This window comes from Syngnathus leptorhynchus, chromosome 10 (assembly GCF_054491065.1).
Source record: "Syngnathus leptorhynchus isolate UIUO chromosome 10, UIUO_Slep, whole genome shotgun sequence".
In the NCBI taxonomy this organism is placed as follows: domain Eukaryota; kingdom Metazoa; phylum Chordata; class Actinopteri; order Syngnathiformes; family Syngnathidae; genus Syngnathus; species Syngnathus leptorhynchus.
The window spans coordinates 3,632,267-3,650,200 of record NC_141204.1 but is presented as its reverse complement, the minus strand read 5'-3'; the positions used below and the strand labels follow the sequence as shown (position 1 = coordinate 3,650,200).

The 17,934-nt window shown below is 41.6% G+C and overlaps 4 protein-coding genes across 8 annotated transcripts; 1 reads left to right on the top strand and 3 right to left on the bottom strand.

The window, feature by feature from the left end:
* Positions 1-1,514: 1,514 nt before the first annotated feature.
* On the bottom strand, positions 1,515-6,355 carry LOC147049969 (polyunsaturated fatty acid 5-lipoxygenase-like). Of its 2 annotated transcripts, XM_085921444.1 has the most exons (14): positions 5,932-6,355; positions 5,334-5,532; positions 5,184-5,265; positions 5,001-5,123; positions 4,814-4,920; positions 4,365-4,537; positions 4,063-4,209; positions 3,791-3,994; positions 3,639-3,725; positions 3,124-3,302; positions 2,934-3,055; positions 2,768-2,868; positions 2,486-2,656; positions 1,515-2,413 (listed from the first exon to the last, which is right to left on the bottom strand). In XM_085921444.1, exons 1-14 carry the CDS (start codon positions 6,082-6,084, stop codon positions 2,234-2,236), a joined length of 2,028 nt encoding a protein of 675 aa, XP_085777570.1. In that variant the 5' UTR covers positions 6,085-6,355; the 3' UTR covers positions 1,515-2,233. The 2 variants fall into 2 exon arrangements, with proteins under 2 accessions (XP_085777570.1, XP_085777569.1); XM_085921443.1 differs by having other exon boundaries at positions 5,001-5,265.
* A 283-nt stretch (positions 6,356-6,638) lies between these two features.
* LOC147049968 (polyunsaturated fatty acid 5-lipoxygenase-like) lies at positions 6,639-10,905 on the bottom strand. 2 transcript variants are annotated; one of them, XM_085922010.1, is made up of 14 exons: positions 10,621-10,905; positions 9,703-9,901; positions 9,552-9,633; positions 9,369-9,491; positions 9,182-9,288; positions 8,938-9,110; positions 8,726-8,872; positions 8,447-8,650; positions 8,298-8,384; positions 8,034-8,212; positions 7,462-7,583; positions 7,239-7,339; positions 6,997-7,167; positions 6,639-6,899 (listed from the first exon to the last, which is right to left on the bottom strand). In XM_085922010.1, the coding sequence occupies exons 1-14, from the start codon at positions 10,768-10,770 to the stop codon at positions 6,720-6,722; spliced, it is 2,025 nt and encodes a 674-aa protein (XP_085778136.1). In that variant the 5' UTR covers positions 10,771-10,905; the 3' UTR covers positions 6,639-6,719. The 2 variants fall into 2 exon arrangements, with proteins under 2 accessions (XP_085778136.1, XP_085778135.1); XM_085922009.1 differs by having other exon boundaries at positions 9,369-9,633.
* A 698-nt stretch (positions 10,906-11,603) lies between these two features.
* slc25a16 (solute carrier family 25 member 16) lies at positions 11,604-15,027 on the bottom strand. 3 transcript variants are annotated; one of them, XM_085921657.1, is made up of 11 exons: positions 14,762-15,027; positions 14,468-14,602; positions 14,273-14,365; positions 14,063-14,196; positions 13,916-13,979; positions 13,660-13,781; positions 13,504-13,570; positions 13,275-13,437; positions 13,129-13,197; positions 12,843-13,039; positions 11,604-12,563 (listed from the first exon to the last, which is right to left on the bottom strand). In XM_085921657.1, the coding sequence occupies exons 2-10, from the start codon at positions 14,568-14,570 to the stop codon at positions 12,883-12,885; spliced, it is 972 nt and encodes a 323-aa protein (XP_085777783.1). In that variant the 5' UTR covers positions 14,571-14,602; positions 14,762-15,027; the 3' UTR covers positions 11,604-12,563; positions 12,843-12,882. The 3 variants fall into 3 exon arrangements, with proteins under 3 accessions (XP_085777783.1, XP_085777782.1, XP_085777784.1); XM_085921656.1 differs by having other exon boundaries at positions 11,604-13,039; XM_085921658.1 differs by having other exon boundaries at positions 11,604-13,039; positions 14,120-14,196.
* Positions 15,028-15,253: 226 nt separating this feature from the next.
* On the top strand, positions 15,254-17,445 carry ccdc93 (CCC complex scaffolding subunit CCDC93). The gene has a single exon (XM_085921655.1). The coding sequence runs from the start codon at positions 15,345-15,347 to the stop codon at positions 17,226-17,228; it is 1,884 nt and encodes a 627-aa protein (XP_085777781.1). The 5' UTR covers positions 15,254-15,344; the 3' UTR covers positions 17,229-17,445.
* The last annotated feature ends 489 nt before the right edge of the window (positions 17,446-17,934 follow it).

The following is a 17,934-nucleotide window of genomic DNA, read 5'->3' as shown; positions in this document are numbered from 1 at the left end:
AACACAAACACATTTTCGCTGTAGTAAAGATAGATCACTGCATTTTATTTGTTTTTTTTTAATTTCCCTGACGAGAAAAATGATCAAAATATCCACCATAAGTCAGCGTTAACTTTGCTGCCATAATAAGTGACGCGTTATCCTATTTTCTATCAAAATGTTCCCCACAAAAAAAAAGTCTACGAAATTGAAAATGTCAACACTTCTGCCCTACATGCATTAGAAAGATGAGAAACACAATCCATTAAAGTGAGATCAAGCAGAATAACAAGAACACACAAGTTGAGTCTTGAGAGTTGCTGAGTGTCACGCAAGACAAAAATGTCATCGATCTGTGATGTCACTGGGTCCACCAACACGTGGATGCACATCGAAGAGCTTTCTTTGGTTTCTTCTAGGCAAAACTTTCAAACTTTTAACCAGGATGTGATTTCCCTTTTTTTCTTTGAGGAGGAAGAAAAAGAACATCCAAACTTTCTGAAGCGAATGTACACTTTTTTTGGTAAACACAAAACCTTAAAAAAATAATAATAATAATTGTTTTCTATGTCTTTGAACTTATCGTGTCAACTTTCTACGTTTGAGTTCAGGAGTGTGCGTGCAAGCGTTTAATTTTTGGCAGCTATTTAACGCGAGTGTCGTCACCTTCAATGGCTGCTTTTGTCGTGATTGGTCGAGTAGTGAGTTTCAAACATTGTTCCCTCTAGCATGAACATGTAAGAATACCCTCAACCTTTCAAAAACAGCCTCGGAAAAATACAACCAGACATTCGCGTTAACGTGTTGACCTTCATAACCATTCCACACACACAAAAAGATATTTTTCGAGGGTCTTTTTGATACTCGCCGCTGCCTGCAAAGCGCAGCGGTCCGACAACTCATTTGGTAATAACGACTGCTCGGCAGCAATAAAAACATTTTGGTGTTTTATAGTATGTTTGAATGAAGTATTTTATGTCCATGTCCTATGGTGGGTTAGTAAAACCAATATTATTTTTTTCCCAGTTGGAGGAAGATTCATTTCTTCCTTGGCGGCTCGGTGCAATGTGATGCTTAAAAAATAAGGGGAGGAAAAGTGCAATTACCATTTTATGTTGTTGATCCTTCTATAGTTGCTCTATGTTTTGTTTTTTTGTCCACTGGGTATAAAATGATATTTTTGTGTAGTATTTATTTTGGCAAAATATTTGCTGGTTAATTTCATCCTCATCCCTTTTTCCAAATAATTTTATGATATCTACATTGTAGCCCCATTTTGTCACTTTAATTATAAATCACTTTTTTTTTTATTTAAAAAGAATTGCTCATTAAAATGTGTTTTAACATGTACATTTGTGGAGGCAGTAGAATGTTTTTTTTTTTTTTCTTGTTTTTTTTAAGGGAGCTGGCTCCTCGCATTAAGTCTTGAGCTTTAGATGTAAGCATTCCCTTTTATTATCCTGTTCAGTGAGACGTGGCACATAGGTGAACGTTTTTTTTTTTTTTTTTTTTTTTTTTTTTAAATATACTTTGCTGCTTTGACTCGTCATGTCTGAGGGAGGGAGGGAGGGAGGGGAGCACGAAAATGTAACTTGCACAAAGCTACATTTGTTTACTACTGACTGGACTTGAACATATTTGATGACTGTTGCACCCACCGTCTTTTATCATTCCACAAGTTTGTGTGAACGTCACTTTGGAATAATAATAGTGTAAAAGCAACATGGAAAAAAAAAAGGTCCTCTTGTTTTTTTTTAAACTAAAATAGATGTTTTTTTTTCTGTTCCCATGTTTGAACAAAAAGTGTATAGAATTTAAAACCAAATAAAAGATGATGCTTTTCAAGGTTTTTGTTGGTATTTTTTGAACCAGCAATTGCACTTTAATATAAGCTTTACTATATCAACTAATAAAACTTTTAAGTTAGTTTATGGACTTGCTGTTCTAAGCCTTTATCTTTTTCTGAAGCCAGGAATGAGTCTATAAAATTTTGTTTACGTGCCTGCCGTGATAGTCTTGAGACTTTGAATAAGGTTGTCAATATGTCCGTTTTATTTTAATTTTGTTTCTGAAAATACTTTTCCCCATTAGCTTATTTAATTAGTTGTCGTGAACTCCAATAACCTCGATGTAAGTTAGTTGACTTTTAATGAAATATTTTCGATGGTTTTATTAGAAGGTCATTTAGGTACTACAGTTTCTTAATTTCATATAGAAAAAAAATAATTTACACTTTGGATAATTTAGTCTGTGTTTAAACAGCAACACTGTTTGGTAACCTGTCAGGGGACATGTAGTGGTAGGGAATTTTCTGTTCCTGGTTCCTCGTCTTGATAGCACTGCTTATCTCTGCCAGACTCTTTGTGAACGTCTCCATGGCAGCTTTCACCGGCTGTTCCAGGAAGTGCTCGTCAGGGTACATTCCCAAGTAGAGCTGTAAAATTCAAAGGAAAGTGTGCAAGTGGAGGCAGGTTTTTTTTAGTGCTGTGCCAAAGAGGACTTGTACCTCGTCATCCTGGTATTGACTGAGCGCCCAGACGGCTCCCAGGTGCCAGCTGGAACGTCCTCGGTCCGGGAGGCTGTCCATGATCAGGGATATGCTTGCCAAACCCTTCCGATCAGGCGGGGGCTTCCGCATGGTGGACGGAGTGTTGGGAATCCAGGAATACCAGTCGTACTTTTGGTTGGTGAAGTTCATAGTCAAATGTTTGAGCCAAAGGAACCAAGAAAATTAGTCAATGAATCAGTTATCGGAATATTTTCATTAAAGATCACCAATCTATCGTACTTGTCCAAAGTTGACGGCCGCGTGTTGGGCCGAAGCAGTGAACACGATGATGGTCAGGTATTCTATCAGTTCCTCACGGGATTCAAGTGACCTGGGGAACCCTGCATCGAAAAATCGTATCACCAAAGAGAGCTAAAGTAGCTTTTGCACGTCAGGGTATACCCACCGCAGTGATCGAAGCCTTTCATACCGTAGTCACACACATCTTTAACGAAGTCCTGGATTTCTTCGTCTCCCTGGACCTTCTCATCGCTACTGTAGTAAATGCTAACCACATCTGACACAAAGCTGCAAGAAGATCCAAATCAAGTACAGAGAACCAAATAACACTTTTTGTTCTCCGAAATGGTCCTCACCTCTTGGTGGCCTCCCACACCTTGTACCCGTCGTCCCTGTAGAAGTAGTTAGGCACCTCCTGCTGGTTGTCCATTCCGTGAGCTTTGATCATATCAGGGAAGCAGAGGGACCTAAAGGTCAGGGTCTTCATGGTCTTCTGAATCACTTGCACATGACCACCTCCACCTATAGCATTTGCCTTCACATGCGGAAAGCAAGAAAATATGGACTCTAAACTTTGAGACAGTTTTACAAAACCTGAACCTGTATCTGAGTACTTAGTCTTAGATCCTGTCCCTGGTCCTACAATGCTCAGCTGTTTCCTTTCCAGTCTCTCACAATCTATGGTCCGTCCCCAAATCTTCAGAACCTGTGCTTTCTCTGAGGCTTCAAACTTGTACCCCAATTCTCTAAGTCTAGGGATACCATTGAAACACTACTGTTTCGGTCAAGTTTGTATGACATCTCCAGAATTATTACCAGGACTTAATTGACTGGTTTTAGGTTATCTATCAGGGCTTTACATAAACCTCACCTTATCAAAGAGACCACCTTCACAGATGAGTTCTTCTCGAGCTTTGGTGTTAATAGCGATGGTGAAACGCACGTGTGGGATCAGTAGCTGTGAAAGGAGCGCATCAGTTGCTAGGTTTCAGTCCTTCCGTCAGTCTAATAAAGAGTTTTCACCTTAAAGACGGGGTGGACGGCGGGGAGCTGCCTGAACGTGGCGATAGCAAACATCTCTGAGATCAGATGTGTCCTGAGCAGGTGCGTGACCGTCTGGTGGTGCTGGAAATCGGTCGAGCGGACCCAGATCTTTGCCAGGAGCCAGTCGTATTGACTGTCCGTGGGTAGGAAGATGGGGTTGTCCTCGCCGGGAGTCTGACCCAACTGCAAGGTAACGAGACAACATTTTATAAAAGTAGCGCAAGACTTGTTCTCATCCAAAACCACCCGACCTGTATGGCTATCGGCAGGATCTCGTTCTGTGTGTTCTTGTACAGAAGACAAATTGGAGCAGCCATATACTGCGAGGTCTTCGGGTCTGTATCGTTTGCTTTGATGCCATCCAACACTTCATAGTCCACCATGAAGATGTTACCTGTCTGGAGCAATGTTTGACAATTTACTGGAAAACAGCTAAATGTCATCATAGCGGAAACCATGATGGGATTATCTGAGAAACAGGAACGGGGCAAAGAACTGAATCTTGGGGGACATGAATGCAGAGGTGGACATTGTCCACTATCCCTGAGTTTACCTTTACTTCCTCTTCAAGAGTCAACCCTCTCTCCAGGCTGACAGCGACCATTTCATTGGTAACAGGAAACTTGTCGGGAAGTTTGGAGATCTTTTTGATGAGGACAGGATTGCAGCCGTTTAAGAACTGGTAGCTGAACAAGAAATCCTCTTTCCAGTGTTGCATCACATACTCTGGAGTAAAGTCATTGAAATGAAATGTAGTTGTACTAAGTTCATTTTGTTTTCACTTGTTAATCACTTCACAGGTTCTTTTATCACAAACAAGATATTTTAGGGTGCTGACATGTTTCGGCTTGTCACAAGACGCCTCGCAACCAAGCCAGTGACACTCTGATGAAGGCGGAAGTACAAGCCGAAACATGTCAGGCAATGCAATCTCAAATATCTTGTTTCTGATAAAAGAACCAGTAAAATGAAATGATTACAGAAGAAACATCTGAGACTGACCTGAAGGTGCATTTTTAATGGTCAAGAAGATCTTCTTAAAATCGTCAATGCTGTCCCAAGATGACTGGAACATGTCCATGAAGTGGTTCAAAAGCAGGTTCTCGATTCTGGAAATGTTTTTTTTCTGATCAATGACCAAGTTTCTCATTTCTTGTGGTCCAGTTGACTTTTTTGAGGGAATACTTACGCTTTGCTGTAGTTCAGTACAAAATCCACTCCCTTCTCACTGTCAAACTGGATGTCCTGAGGCAAGTCCTGGGTTCTGTTCGCATCTATGCTCATGGGAAATCCGGGCTGCCACGCCATCCATCTAAAATTCCGAAATTCAATTTGACACCAAACATAGCGTCGGCCGGCAGACAAAGCATACCTGTAAATTTTCTGCCTCATTTCCAGTTCGTTTTTCCTGTGCTGCTTGACGAGACTCATTTTATCATCCTGAGGCAGGTGAGCTAACAAGCAAAGAGAAATGCAACGTGATGGAATGATCCAAGCTAACCTCTGCCCTTTGTAATTTTACCTCGCCCATCCCGCAGTACCACTTCTTTGTCATCCACCAGCCAACGGTAGCACGGAAACTCCACTTTGTCACCATCGGGAGTCCTGACTGAAACGCACCTGCAGTACCAGTGGTCCTGGACCAGGAATTTTTGCTTCTCTAGCTTTACTAAGACAATCTCACCCAGGTTCTCCAGCACCTCCACCATGTAGGAATCCACCTGTGAACAAACGGTGAACTGACACTATCATACCTCTGAAAGGGATGTCCCTTTCAGAGGTATGCTAGTGTCACTTTGCAGTCTGGTTTTTAATATATTTTTCCCTTCAAACATCCGTGTTAATTGTGTAAAGACACAATTCAACCTAATATGAGGAATTCAAGGAAGTAGATTGTAATCTTGTAATATTGCCTTGCCAGGAAATAATCCATAAACCCTTGATCATAGGAGTGCCCCGCCCCCCCCAAAAAAAGTGTCCTCAAACAGTTGAAAGCCACACTGCCAAAAGATAACAGGACAACAACAGATGTTTCCTTAAAGCCAACTTGGTTTATACTCATGAAAGGCATTTTTAAAATATGATGTTGCAGATTAATCTTGTCTGAAAATGCCACCTACCGATCCCCTCTCAAATTCATTCTGCCAAAGTTTGTCCAGCTGAGTCTTCTGGCTGCATCCCTCAGTGCCCACGAGTGTTACGGCGATGTAGTTATCAGTCCCCGACCAGCGTTGAGTTCCTGTCGCCACACTCACAACATACGTATACGGCATTGTTGTCACACTGGATGGAAATGCTTCTGTCGTAGAAAAAGTCTGGAGTATAAAGTTAACAGAGTAGGAACTGGAGTCTCCTCCCCAGTCCCTCCTTAAATGATCCAGTCAGTGCTGGATGAAATTTGATAGTTCAGGTTCTGGTGACATTATTTGTGCTAAAATAGATAATAGGCTTTGAATAAATGCTAACAACAACTCTATAGGGAGAATTCAAAAGTGCACTCACGGTTCTTGTATTTCACTGTACAATTATGCAAAATTACTTCAATATCAGTCATATAATATCAAAAAAATGGGGGAAAATAAATTCAGAATTTCTACCAAAATAAATAATAATAAATAATATAAATAAACTAAATAAATATGATGACTACATAAATAATAATATAAATAAATTAGTAAATAAATATATGATGACTACATAAATAGAAAATAAATAATAATAATATATTAATAAATGGAAAATATTTTGCACAATACATTTAATGATTTTTTTTTCTCTCTTTGAGCATCATTGCTATTCAGAAGTGAATTAGCCCAAAGCTGTCTAAAGGTAAGTTTGTCATTTTATTATCTGCATTACTGACAATGAGCAAATATTTGGACACAATATGAACAAGCACGTCCGTCCCTCAGACAGCGACACTGTTGGGGATTTGATCGGGGGACATGTTGTAGTAGGGCAGTTTCTTTCCCTGGTTCCTCGTCTTGATGGCGCTGCTTATCTCTGCCAGGCACTTCCTGAATTTCTCCATGGCCATCTTCACCGGCTTCTCAATGAAGTGCTCGTCTGGGTACGTTCCCAAGTAGAGCTACGGGATGGCAGAAGACGCAGAGTGTACGAAATTAATCATATGTTTACTTAGAGATACTATTTACGGTTTGTCAGTGACGCTCGATAACACCCACCTCATTTTCCTGATACTGGCTGAGGGCCCAGACGGCCCCCAGGTGCCAGCTGGAGCGTCCTCGGTCCGGGAGACTGTCCATGATCAGGGTGACGTTGGCCAAACCCTTCCGTCTGGGGGGAGGCCGCCGCATGGTGGACGGAGCGTTGGGAATCCACGAACACCAGTCGTACTTTACGTATGAAGACAGGTTACAAATATAAATCTTTCTCAATGTCTGTAATGAAGAAGAAAGGTACATACTTGTCCGAAATTGACGGCTGCGTGTTGAGCCGACGCGGTGAACACGATGACGGTCAAGTACTCGATCAGCTCCTCACGCGATTTCAGCGCCTTGGGGAACTCTGTGGAGAATTGGCAAACACTTGTGAAACTCATGGTGACCAAACTCAAGAAGGCTATTTCTTCACTTTTTTGAGCTTGTTTGTTCCCGCCGTGTACGTTTGATATTTTTAGCTCAACCTACCGCACGAGTCAAAGTCCTGCATGCCGAAAGTGCACACGTCTTTAACAAAGGCCTGGATTTCCTCATCTTCTTGCACCTTCTCGTTGCTACTGTAGTAAATGGTGACCACGTCTGATACAAAGCTGCAAAAGACACCATTGAGTGGATAGAAAAAGTCTACACACCCCTGATCAGATGAGATTGTATTTTGTCACAAAAAAAGTGACCGATATTATTTTCAAATTTTATATACCCTTAATGCGATCCTTGTACATACCTCCCACCATATAAAAAAAGTACATGTAAATAAATACTTAAAAATAAATGAATGAATACATATAACTCAATATAAATAAATATAAGCGAATATAAATTTATCAATACATACATATGAATAAATGTAAATAAATATAAGTCAATAAAAATACATTTAAATAAACAAAGTTGAGATGTTCTTGTGGGCTTTCCCTGTCGTATTTTTGCTTCAGTTAGTTATATCGACGTCGGTACAATGATTTAGTTAACTGCCGTTATTTAGTCACAAACTGGAGGTGTGTTCAAAATCAATTCAAACTCGCAAACCCAGTCCTCACCTCTTGGTGGCTTCCCACACTTTGTAGCCGTCGTCTCTGTAGAAGTAAGTGGGCAGCTCTTGCTTGCTGTCCACTCCACGAGATTTGATCATGTTGGGAAAGCAGAGAGACTTGAAGGTCAGGGCTTTCGTGGCCTTCCGAACCAGCTGCACGTGACCGCCTCCGCCTGTGGCGTTTGCCTTGTTGGAAACACCCCAAACTGTTCTTTGGAATCATTTGAAGGACAGGTTCTGTCTTGTTTCGGAAGATGCTCCACATGCTTACCTTGTCAAAGATACCGCACTCGCAGATGAGCTGCTCTCTCGCTTTGGTATTGATGGCGATGGTGAATCGGATGTGGGGAATGAGTAGCTACGGTTCAACGAATCGGTCAACAATCGACTCACCCATCGATTCATTGACGAGGGTCTTACCTTATAGACGGGGTGGACGGCGGGCAGCTGCCTGAACATGGCGATAGCAAACATCTCTGAGATCAAATGTGTCCTGAGCAGGTGCGTGACCGTCTGGTGGTGCTGGAAATCGGCCGAGCGGACCCAGATCTTTGCCAGGAGCCAGTCGTGTTGACTGTCGGTGGGCAGGAAGATGGGATTGTCCTCGCCGGGAGTCTGACCCAACTGGGAGACGAGCAGAAGTGAGGAAAGCGAGGTGGGTGTTGGATTCATTTCAAACCAAAAGGACGATTTTAAGACCTGTATGGCTATCGGCAGGATTTTGTTGTCTGTGTTTTTGTACAGAAGACAGATGGGAGCCGCCAAGTATTGCAGCGTACATGGATCCGTGCAGTTCGGTCTGATACCGTCTAACACTTCGTAGTCCACCATGTAGATGTTCCCCGCCTGGAAGTGCAACGTTTACAGGAACGGGTCAGACATGTCCGTATGTATGTAGATGGTTCTTCTACCTTAATTTCATCTTCAAGAGTCAACTGTCTCTCCAGGCTGACAGCGACCATTTCATTGGTGACGGGAAACTTGTTAGGAAGTTTGGAGATTTTTTCGATGACCACAGGATTGCAGCCGTTGAGGAATTGGTAGCCGAACATGAAATCTTCTTGCCAGTGTTGCATCACATACTCTGGTGTGTTAGAAAATAACACGTGAGAGAAGCTCAATGAGAACAACTCCCAAGATCCATTTGAGGCTGACCTGAGATTGTATTTTTGATTCTCAAAAAGATCTTCTCAAAATCCCCAAAGTCACTCCAGGACGTCTGGAACATGTGCATGAAGTGGTTCACGAACAGGTTCTCGATTCTGGAAATGTTTTTTTTTTCTGATCAATGACCAAGTTTCTAATTTCTTGTGGTTCAGTTGACTTTTTGAGGGATACTTACGCTTTGCTGTAGTTCAGTACAAAATCCACTCCCTTCTCACTGTCAAACTGGATGTCCTGAGGCAAGTCCTGGTGTCTGTTCGCATCTATACTCATGGGAAATCCGGATTGCCACTCCATCCATCTAAAATTCCGAAATTCAATTTGACACCAAACATAGCGTCGGCCGGCAGACAAAGCATACCTGTAAGTTTTTTGTCGCATTTCCAGTTCGTTTTTCCTGTGTTGCTTGACGATACTCGTCTTATCATCCTGAGGCAGGTGAGCTAACAAGCAAAGAGAAATGCTACGTGATGGAATGAACCCAGCTAACCTCCGCCCTTTGTGATTTTTACCTCGGCCATCCCGCAGTACCACTTCCTTGTCATCCACCAGCCACCGGTAGCACGGGAACTCCACGTTGTCTCCGCCGGGAGTCTTCACTGAGATGTTCTTGCAGTACCAGTCATCATGCACCCAGTACTTCCTCTTCTCCAACTTTACCAACACAAGCTCACCCAAGTTCTCATCCGCCCTCACTAGGTAGGAATCCACCTATGTGCAATTGTGGGAAAAAAAACAAAACTGGTCTATATTCCATACCACCTCAGTGAAGGAAAATCTATCATGGCCCTTTGGTCCATATTTTACCCTCCCACTCCCCATATGGGCCCATGACCCCTCGCCCCCCCCTCCCATAAAATACCTTTTATGCCATCCATCAAATTAAAAAACAAACATACATCATACATATGCTTCATTACTTTGCTTTAGAGCAATATTACCAAACTCTGGCTTGCGGGCCAAATTTGGCCCCTGTGTGATTATATTTGGCCCATGTTGACAAAATGTTCATCAACTTTGTGTGTCAATATTAAAATTACAAATTAATCAAAGTTATTAGAGTTAATTTTTTCAAAATATTTGAACAGATTTGACTAGTCTCTCATTTCAAAACTAGTTATCATTTTATTGTGTAGCCTTTATTGTATATAATATGAGACGTTCATACATTTATTTGATTTGACAGTCATAATGGCCCTCAGAAGGAAATTATGACTAATGCAGGCCAGGACAAATATGAGTTTGACACCCCTGCTTTAGAATCTACCAACAACGCTATTGCTTGGTGCAGGTGTGCAATAGGTCGGTTAAAATGTCATCATCACTGCCTCTGCCAACGTTATCTTCCTCTTTTAGCATTCGAACCATGATGCGTACAGTGAATCTAGTTTCAGATGTTTATTTTCGATAATATATATAAACTCACTTACCGCGCCCCTCTCAAAATCATTATACAGAGGCTTATCCAGCAACGTCTTCTCGCTGCATCTCTCAGTGCCGACCAGTGTTATGTAGATGTAGTCATCCGTTCCCGCAAACCACTGGCTCCCCGTGGCGACGGTCACAGTATACGATGTCATTGATGGAAAGATTCCAAAAAACACTCTCCTTGATTAAAATGATCAATTCCGTCGCCCATCAAATTGAGCCTTTTAGTCGTCACGTCTGTCGGGTGGTAAAAGTGCACTTCTCAATTTTTTTTTTTCCAGATGTCCACACTTCTCTTACACAAATGCCACAAGAATGTGGAAGTCTGTAAAGCAAACGTGGGCGGTGTGTTACGGGGATAACATTCAACCTGGGCGCATACACGCTTTTGTTTTTACGAACTAAAATGGGTGTGTTTAATTGAAGCCTCAAATTTACTAGTCAAATGTGGATGTGACATTGGACAATGCCTGGTAGTATGTTCCATGCAAGTATTCAAAGTAAAGCCCTCCATATGGACTGGTGAGCACAATTAAATTTTCTGGAATACAGTGAATTCCATGTTTTAAAGATAGCCACGCCTAATTTGATTCAAAAATACTTCAACTTAATAAAGATACTTTTTAAAGTAATCCTTAGTACCCGTTATTATACACGGCTCCCCTCAAAAAAAGAGGCCAAGCATGCTTGCTTCAAGCTGCCAGTTGAAGTAAAAGTAACACATAAAATCAGAGAATTAAACAGCGGATATATATATAAAAATATAATGTTCAGCCAAAACGTGATGTTGTCCAATGAGAGGCTGCTCGCTTAATGCTAACAAATCATGAAAAATGGTATTTATTACTTGTGCCATTTCTGTTTGATGAAATTTTTCCAAGGTACAATTTGTGGCAAGGCTTCATAAAACTTTCAAATAAATAGCCAAGTTTGATGACCATTTTCAGGATTTGCCATGAAAAAAAAATAGAATAATAAAAATATATACGGTACATATACTGTTTTATTTGCATGACTTTCTCCAGCTACAACTGTAAACCACATTATTTCTGTAAGCAAAGTTGCCACTCAGTGGCAGCATGTAGCTAAGTCAATAAATAACAGAAGTAAACAGTTAAAAGTGCAATTTTTTTTTCCACTTTTCAGACCATCGCCCGATGCGGACATTCATCACAGATCCAAATATAGATGTCAACAAGAAAAATCATAGCACGTATGAATATATATATATATGTCTGGTGATTCTGGAATTGCAGGTGATTATATGATTATGTCCGCAACATCCGTTGTGTGACAAAACAAACTATGATACTGTTCTATTCAAAGTTTGGCATCAGACAAAAAAATAATAATTAAGAGACATTGTTTAGAAAAAAAGAAGAGGGAAAAAAACCCCAGTACATACTGTTTGTAGACAAGGCAAATATAGCACTTGCACCCCTTATACATTTATAAAGCCCTGAATCATAAATACTGCAAACATTTAATCAGCTTTCAGTGTATCAAACTCATAATAAAAATACAAAGAAATGTGTGGATTTCATGTTGAATGCTATTGTTGATCATTTGCTCGTGTTACGCTTGTTTCCAGCTGCCTGTTGTATACCGACCGGTACAACGGTACCCTGACTTGGGAGTTTTTCAGCACGCCCCTTGTATGTTTTTTGTGTGGAGTTGCGAGCAAAAATTTGTCCTTGTTGAAGCTTAATGCAAGACTAAACATAAAACAGAGAATCACTCAACCACTCAACTCATGTAAGCCTGCTAGCAAAATGCTAACACAAAGCAAACGGCCCAAAAGGGGCTAACAAAACTCTCATTAATCTGTGAGAAATGTAAAAAGTAAATATTTGAAATACAAAGACAACACTCAAAAGCATATATTCTTTATCCTCATCTGCAGCTGATCGTTTTCTTCTTATCCACGTCTTTATTATAATGCCCCCTGGTGGCCAAAGAATTAAAGCACTAAATCATGATGCAAATATCATTTACTTTGATTCTTTTTACATTCTACGTTTTCATGAAGTACAATACATCAGAGGGCAGGTGTTTTTTTTCATAATAAAAAAACACATTACAAACATTTTGTTGGTGTGGTCGCGGAACGAATTAAAATCCTACGTCAAAGCACCACTGTGGTAAAACAATTTGGAGGAAAAGTCTTTCCCACCGCACACAGCATAACCAGATTCACTCCGGTCTGAGGAGTTTTAAGACATACCGAGCGAGCATCCGCACGAGTGGGATGAGTGACGCGGCCTCTAGTTGAGGTGGAGGAGTTGCTTCATGAATTCGTAGGTTGTGAAGGCCACAGCCTGAGAGGGCACGCAGCGGATGTAGTTGAGCGAGAGGCCTCGGTACAGGCCGTTCTTGATGCCGTACTCGGTGTAGACGTAGGACAGAGTCTTGCTCAGGGAGCTGTTTGGATGCGCAAAAAAGATGATATGCAAACATTTATTTTCGTTAGTCGTGTGTGGAATGTGTGCAAGGAGTCCTAAAGAACTTACACACACTTGTGCGCGTCAGGAAGCACAGAACCGAGTTGCATTCTTCGCCTTGCCACATCCAAGGGATAGCTAGTGAGACAAAAAAAATAATAATTAACTGCCGGTCGGTCACGTCAGATGGAAGTAGTCCACTCCCCCGCTCTTACGATATCGTCTGAGCGATAGCGCCGGCCATGCCTCCACACAGCAGGTTGACTTTGGTTTTAAGAACCAGAACGTCAGGGTTGTCCGAGGACGGCCGTCCCAGCGTCTCTGGGAAATGCTTCAAGCCGAGGCTTTTTAAAGTCCCGAAGGTGAAGAAGGAAAAACCTGCGTGTTTTCACATTCAAATTTCTTAGTCCAGGTACCAAGACACATACTGATAAGAGCAATCACCTGCATAAGGAGCCATTCCAATGAGGGTTGGCGTGAGGCCCCGGTAGAAGCCAGAGAATCCCCCCTCCTGTGCCAAAATATTTTTTAAAAAAGCATAATTTGGCATTCAATCCTTTCCCAACCTTCTACGATGCATTTTTATATCCAGCAGCTGACCTTCAGATAGATGGTGTGGAAGGCGTTGGCGATTCCAGTGTAGCGATGATACCCAGTCACCTGGAAAGCAAGTCTGGCTCGAACGACGTCCAGTGGATAGGTGCATATCACCGCTGACATACCTGACAACAAACCAGTAAGGCATTTATTATTGTCACACCAGCAATGCATTGGAACCTAACAACAGCAGGTTTCCACTAGATGGCGCTAAATTGTTTGGGGCGGAGCATAAAAACAGCAAAAATGATTTTCTGACCTGCCATGGATCCAGCCATTAGGCGATGAATAGGTCCGGAGATCCCAAGTTGTTTACTAAGCAACTGTTGAGCAAATGAAAAGGTATGTTGAGGTGCAAATTGTTAATTAAGCCCATTTTTCTTTGATATAAAAACATCACATGTACCTTTTTATAATTGTCGAAGGCCATGAACTGGATTGCGCCATAAGGAAATATCCTCACCATCATAGCTCCATTGCCCTTGTACAAGCCACGGTAGCCTTCTTTTTTTGGCACGGCTTTTAGAGTGGAAAACACACCTGTGCAGGAACAGGCACAATGATGCTATAATTCTACAACTATCATAAATCCAATTCTTATTTATAGACATATTACCCAGGTGTTTGTAGTGGGGATTCTGAGCCTGAAGCAGAATCTTTACTCGGTCTAGAGGAGCGATTGTGGTCTTGGCACAGCATCCTGCGACACCTACGGCAGAGAAGTCAAGTCAAATGTATTAATTTCATCAATATAACTCTTTTGGCAAAAGATAGATTTTATGACTACCAAAAATGTGTCAGGTCCCCCTACCTCCTGCAACAAAGGATCGGAGCCAGTAGTAGTCTGTTTGGACTGGAGTGCTGCTTAAGGCTGAAGGTGTGGAGACAGTAGCAGCAGCAGCCTCCGATGTCATCCTGGATGTTCACAAATTCTCCGCATGCAGAGCTATCAATCAAAAATGGACATATTACTTTTAATATTGTGGTTATCATAAGCACTGCCAACATTTTTTTTAATTGTCATTTATTCAATAGATTCGGGTTATTTTGTGTTGATTAAAATCCGTCCATGATATATATTATAAAAATATAAAGATGTACTCACGTCGTTACATTCTAGACATAGATCGTTAATAGCAACGTGGAAGGTCGATAGAACAAATGTTCCTCAGGAAAATAATTTCCCCGTTACCTTGTTCCTCAATACGACGCTAGCTCACATGACACGCTAGTGTACTAAACATTAGTGTCGCCAAATATTCATGATCTGACTCCAAAATCTGTCAAAGTAGAAGATTTAGCGACGTTTAAGATTCACTTAATAATAGACCAGGAGAAGAGTGCCCTTCGCTCTTGCTTAACGAGCGCACATTAGTGACGTGAGATGACGTCACTTCGTCCGGCCTCGGTAATTATGTTTACATTCCAAAAACCTGACACAAAAAGGGAGTTGTGATCTTTAATGGCTACAGACTGAAGAAGATCAAATTAAAACTGTTTTTTGATTAAAACCAGGGTTGATAAAGAATTTTATTTTCCCTTTTTTCTTAGTACATACGTACCTGAACCCGCACTCCAGAACAATAGGTGGCGGTAACGCATCTTATTCGTCAGATACGACCTGTCCCTACAAAGAAGAAGATGAAGCGGAAGAAGACGACGAAGCAAACAACATATCCCAAGACAAGATGGCATCGACTGTCTCTGTTTTTAATAGAGCAAGGCCTGCCTCAAAGTTGAATTCCCAGTTAGATCAAGGCGTCAACGTTACTCAGGTGGAAGCTCGGGAGGATGAAGAGCAGTGCATCAAACTGGCGGAGATCCTTGAGCTTCTTTTAGCCGCCGGATATTTTCGGGCCCGCATTAAGGGACTGTCACCTTTTGATAAGGTGGTCGGCGGGATGACTTGGTGCATCACCACTTGTAACTATGACATTGACATTGATCTACTATTTCAAGAGAACTCAACCATCGGTCAGAAAATAGCTTTGACTGAGAAAATTGTATCTGTTTTGCCCAAAATGAAGTGTCCTCATCAGCTGGAGCCTCATCAAATCCAAGGACTTGATTTTATTCACATTTTTCCAGTGATACAATGGCTCGTGAAACGAGCCATCGAGACCAGAGAACAAACGGGGGACTACGTGAGAGCTTACTCCATATCTCAATTCCAGAAGGCCTACAACCTTCCAGAGGATGAAGAGTTCCAACAGAGAAGAGGCAAGGCAGTGGGAACAGTTCTTGATATTCTGGATGTATACAAACCACTGAGGAAATACAGAAGGCAAAAGGAGGCAGGGGAACTTCTTGATGAGGAGTCCAGGGTTCAGTCTACATTGCTGGAATATGGCAGGAGATATGGATTCAGCAAACAATCCAAACAAGATAAGCCAGGTGAAAAAATGGCCTTATCAAATAAAGACTCTGTGACGCAGGTCTCGGAGGAAGAAGTTCAGTGGGCGGCTGAGGAGAAACGCATCAAAAGCCTGATGAACACAATGGCCGCCATGGCCAATCAGGAGGGTCAACTGACAGCTAGCGCGGTGGGCTACATTGTGGGGCAACAGTCTGAAGAGATCAAACTGATAGCTTCGGAGTATGCCGAGAAGCATTTGGAGGTATCGGAGGATATTTCAGAGCGGTACGGCCCGCTTCACCAACACCTCCGAGCCGTCGCCTCTCTGAACAAACAGACCCAGCAGATGATTAACCAGCATACCGAGCTGCAAGGTCAATACACCCAAGTTAAGAAAGGTTGCGACGAGGCGAAGACGAAGCTGCGTGAGGTCACCGAGCAGTCGGATACGCTGATGAACGAGATGATGATTTTAGAGGACGCCGAACGTCAAGCTGACGACAGCGTGCTCGAGAAGCTGAGATTCCTGGTAACATCCAATGAAAACTTGAAACTTCAAGAACAGGAGTTCCGTACCCACTGTAAAGATGAGATGATCCGCCTGCAGCAGAGTATTGAAAATTTAAGCACAGAATCGGGACTCGGTGTCGAGGAGAAGGAGAGAAACCAATTGATTGACAAGCAGCACATTACAGAGAGAGAGAAACTACAGAAGGTCCGTCTGCTGATGGCGAGAAGGAATCGTGACATCGCCATTTTGCAGAGAAAGATTGACGAAGTGCCTTGCCGTGCGGAACTCACACAGTACCAGAAGAGATTCATCGAACTCTATTGCCAAGTTTCTGCTACACACAAAGAGACCAAACAGTTCTTCACTTTGTACAATACGTTAGATGACCAGAAGGTTTATCTGGAAAAGGAGGTCAATTTGCTGAATTCCATTCATGACAACTTCCAGCAAGCCATGTCGTCTTCGGGCGCCAAGGAGCAGTTCCTCAGACAAATGGAGCAGATAGTGGATGGAATCGGACAGAGTCGCATCAAGATGGAGAAGAAGAAGCAGGAGAACAAAATGAGGAGGGATCAGCTGAACGACAAATACCTGGAGCTGCTCGACACCCAGAGGCTTTACTTCCAAACCGTCAAAGACTTTCAAGAGGAATGTCGAAAGAACGAAATGCTGCTGTCCAAGTTGAGAGCAAAAGGAGCGTCGTAGTTGTTATATTGCTGTAGGCAAATGGTCTGTTTATACATTAGCTCGCAATCTATGAAAACACATTATATCGATAAATTGCCAATGTATGTAATCTTCACTTTTGAGTCATAGTCTTGACTGAATTCATTTGTTTTCAAATTATGTCATATCCTCTTCTGTTGAATGCAAGGAAAACAACTCATCTTTTCAACAATAAAAGATTTGATGGGTTCCAAAACCTTTAAAGTCCTCTTTTTACTTCCTCTATTTAAGTTAGTCAAACTGTCTGACACAAGGCACTTTCAGGTGGACAGGAATGTAGAATTTGATACTTTTTTTAATTTTCAAATATACCACTAATCGCGCATCATTATCCAAACGTAGGTTTGTAATTGCTCATAGTTACCACAAGATGGCGTCAAAGTAATGTATGTATCCAATAATGTATGCATAATGGTAAATTGCTATTTTAGCGAGTACAGAAGGATATGTTTTACAAATTAAAACGTATCTCCGACTTTTTGTGTGTATATACTATTTAAAGCTTAATATTGTGACTTGATGAAAATGACCTAAAAATGCAGTAAGCATGTATGATTAATGTTCCATTAACACACTATTTTTCCCTTGAAAATATTCAACATAGGTCTCATAAAGTGAATTATTTATACCCTATCTATATATTCCCACAAAAAAATAAATTTTTCTCCTTTAACCTTTTTTACTT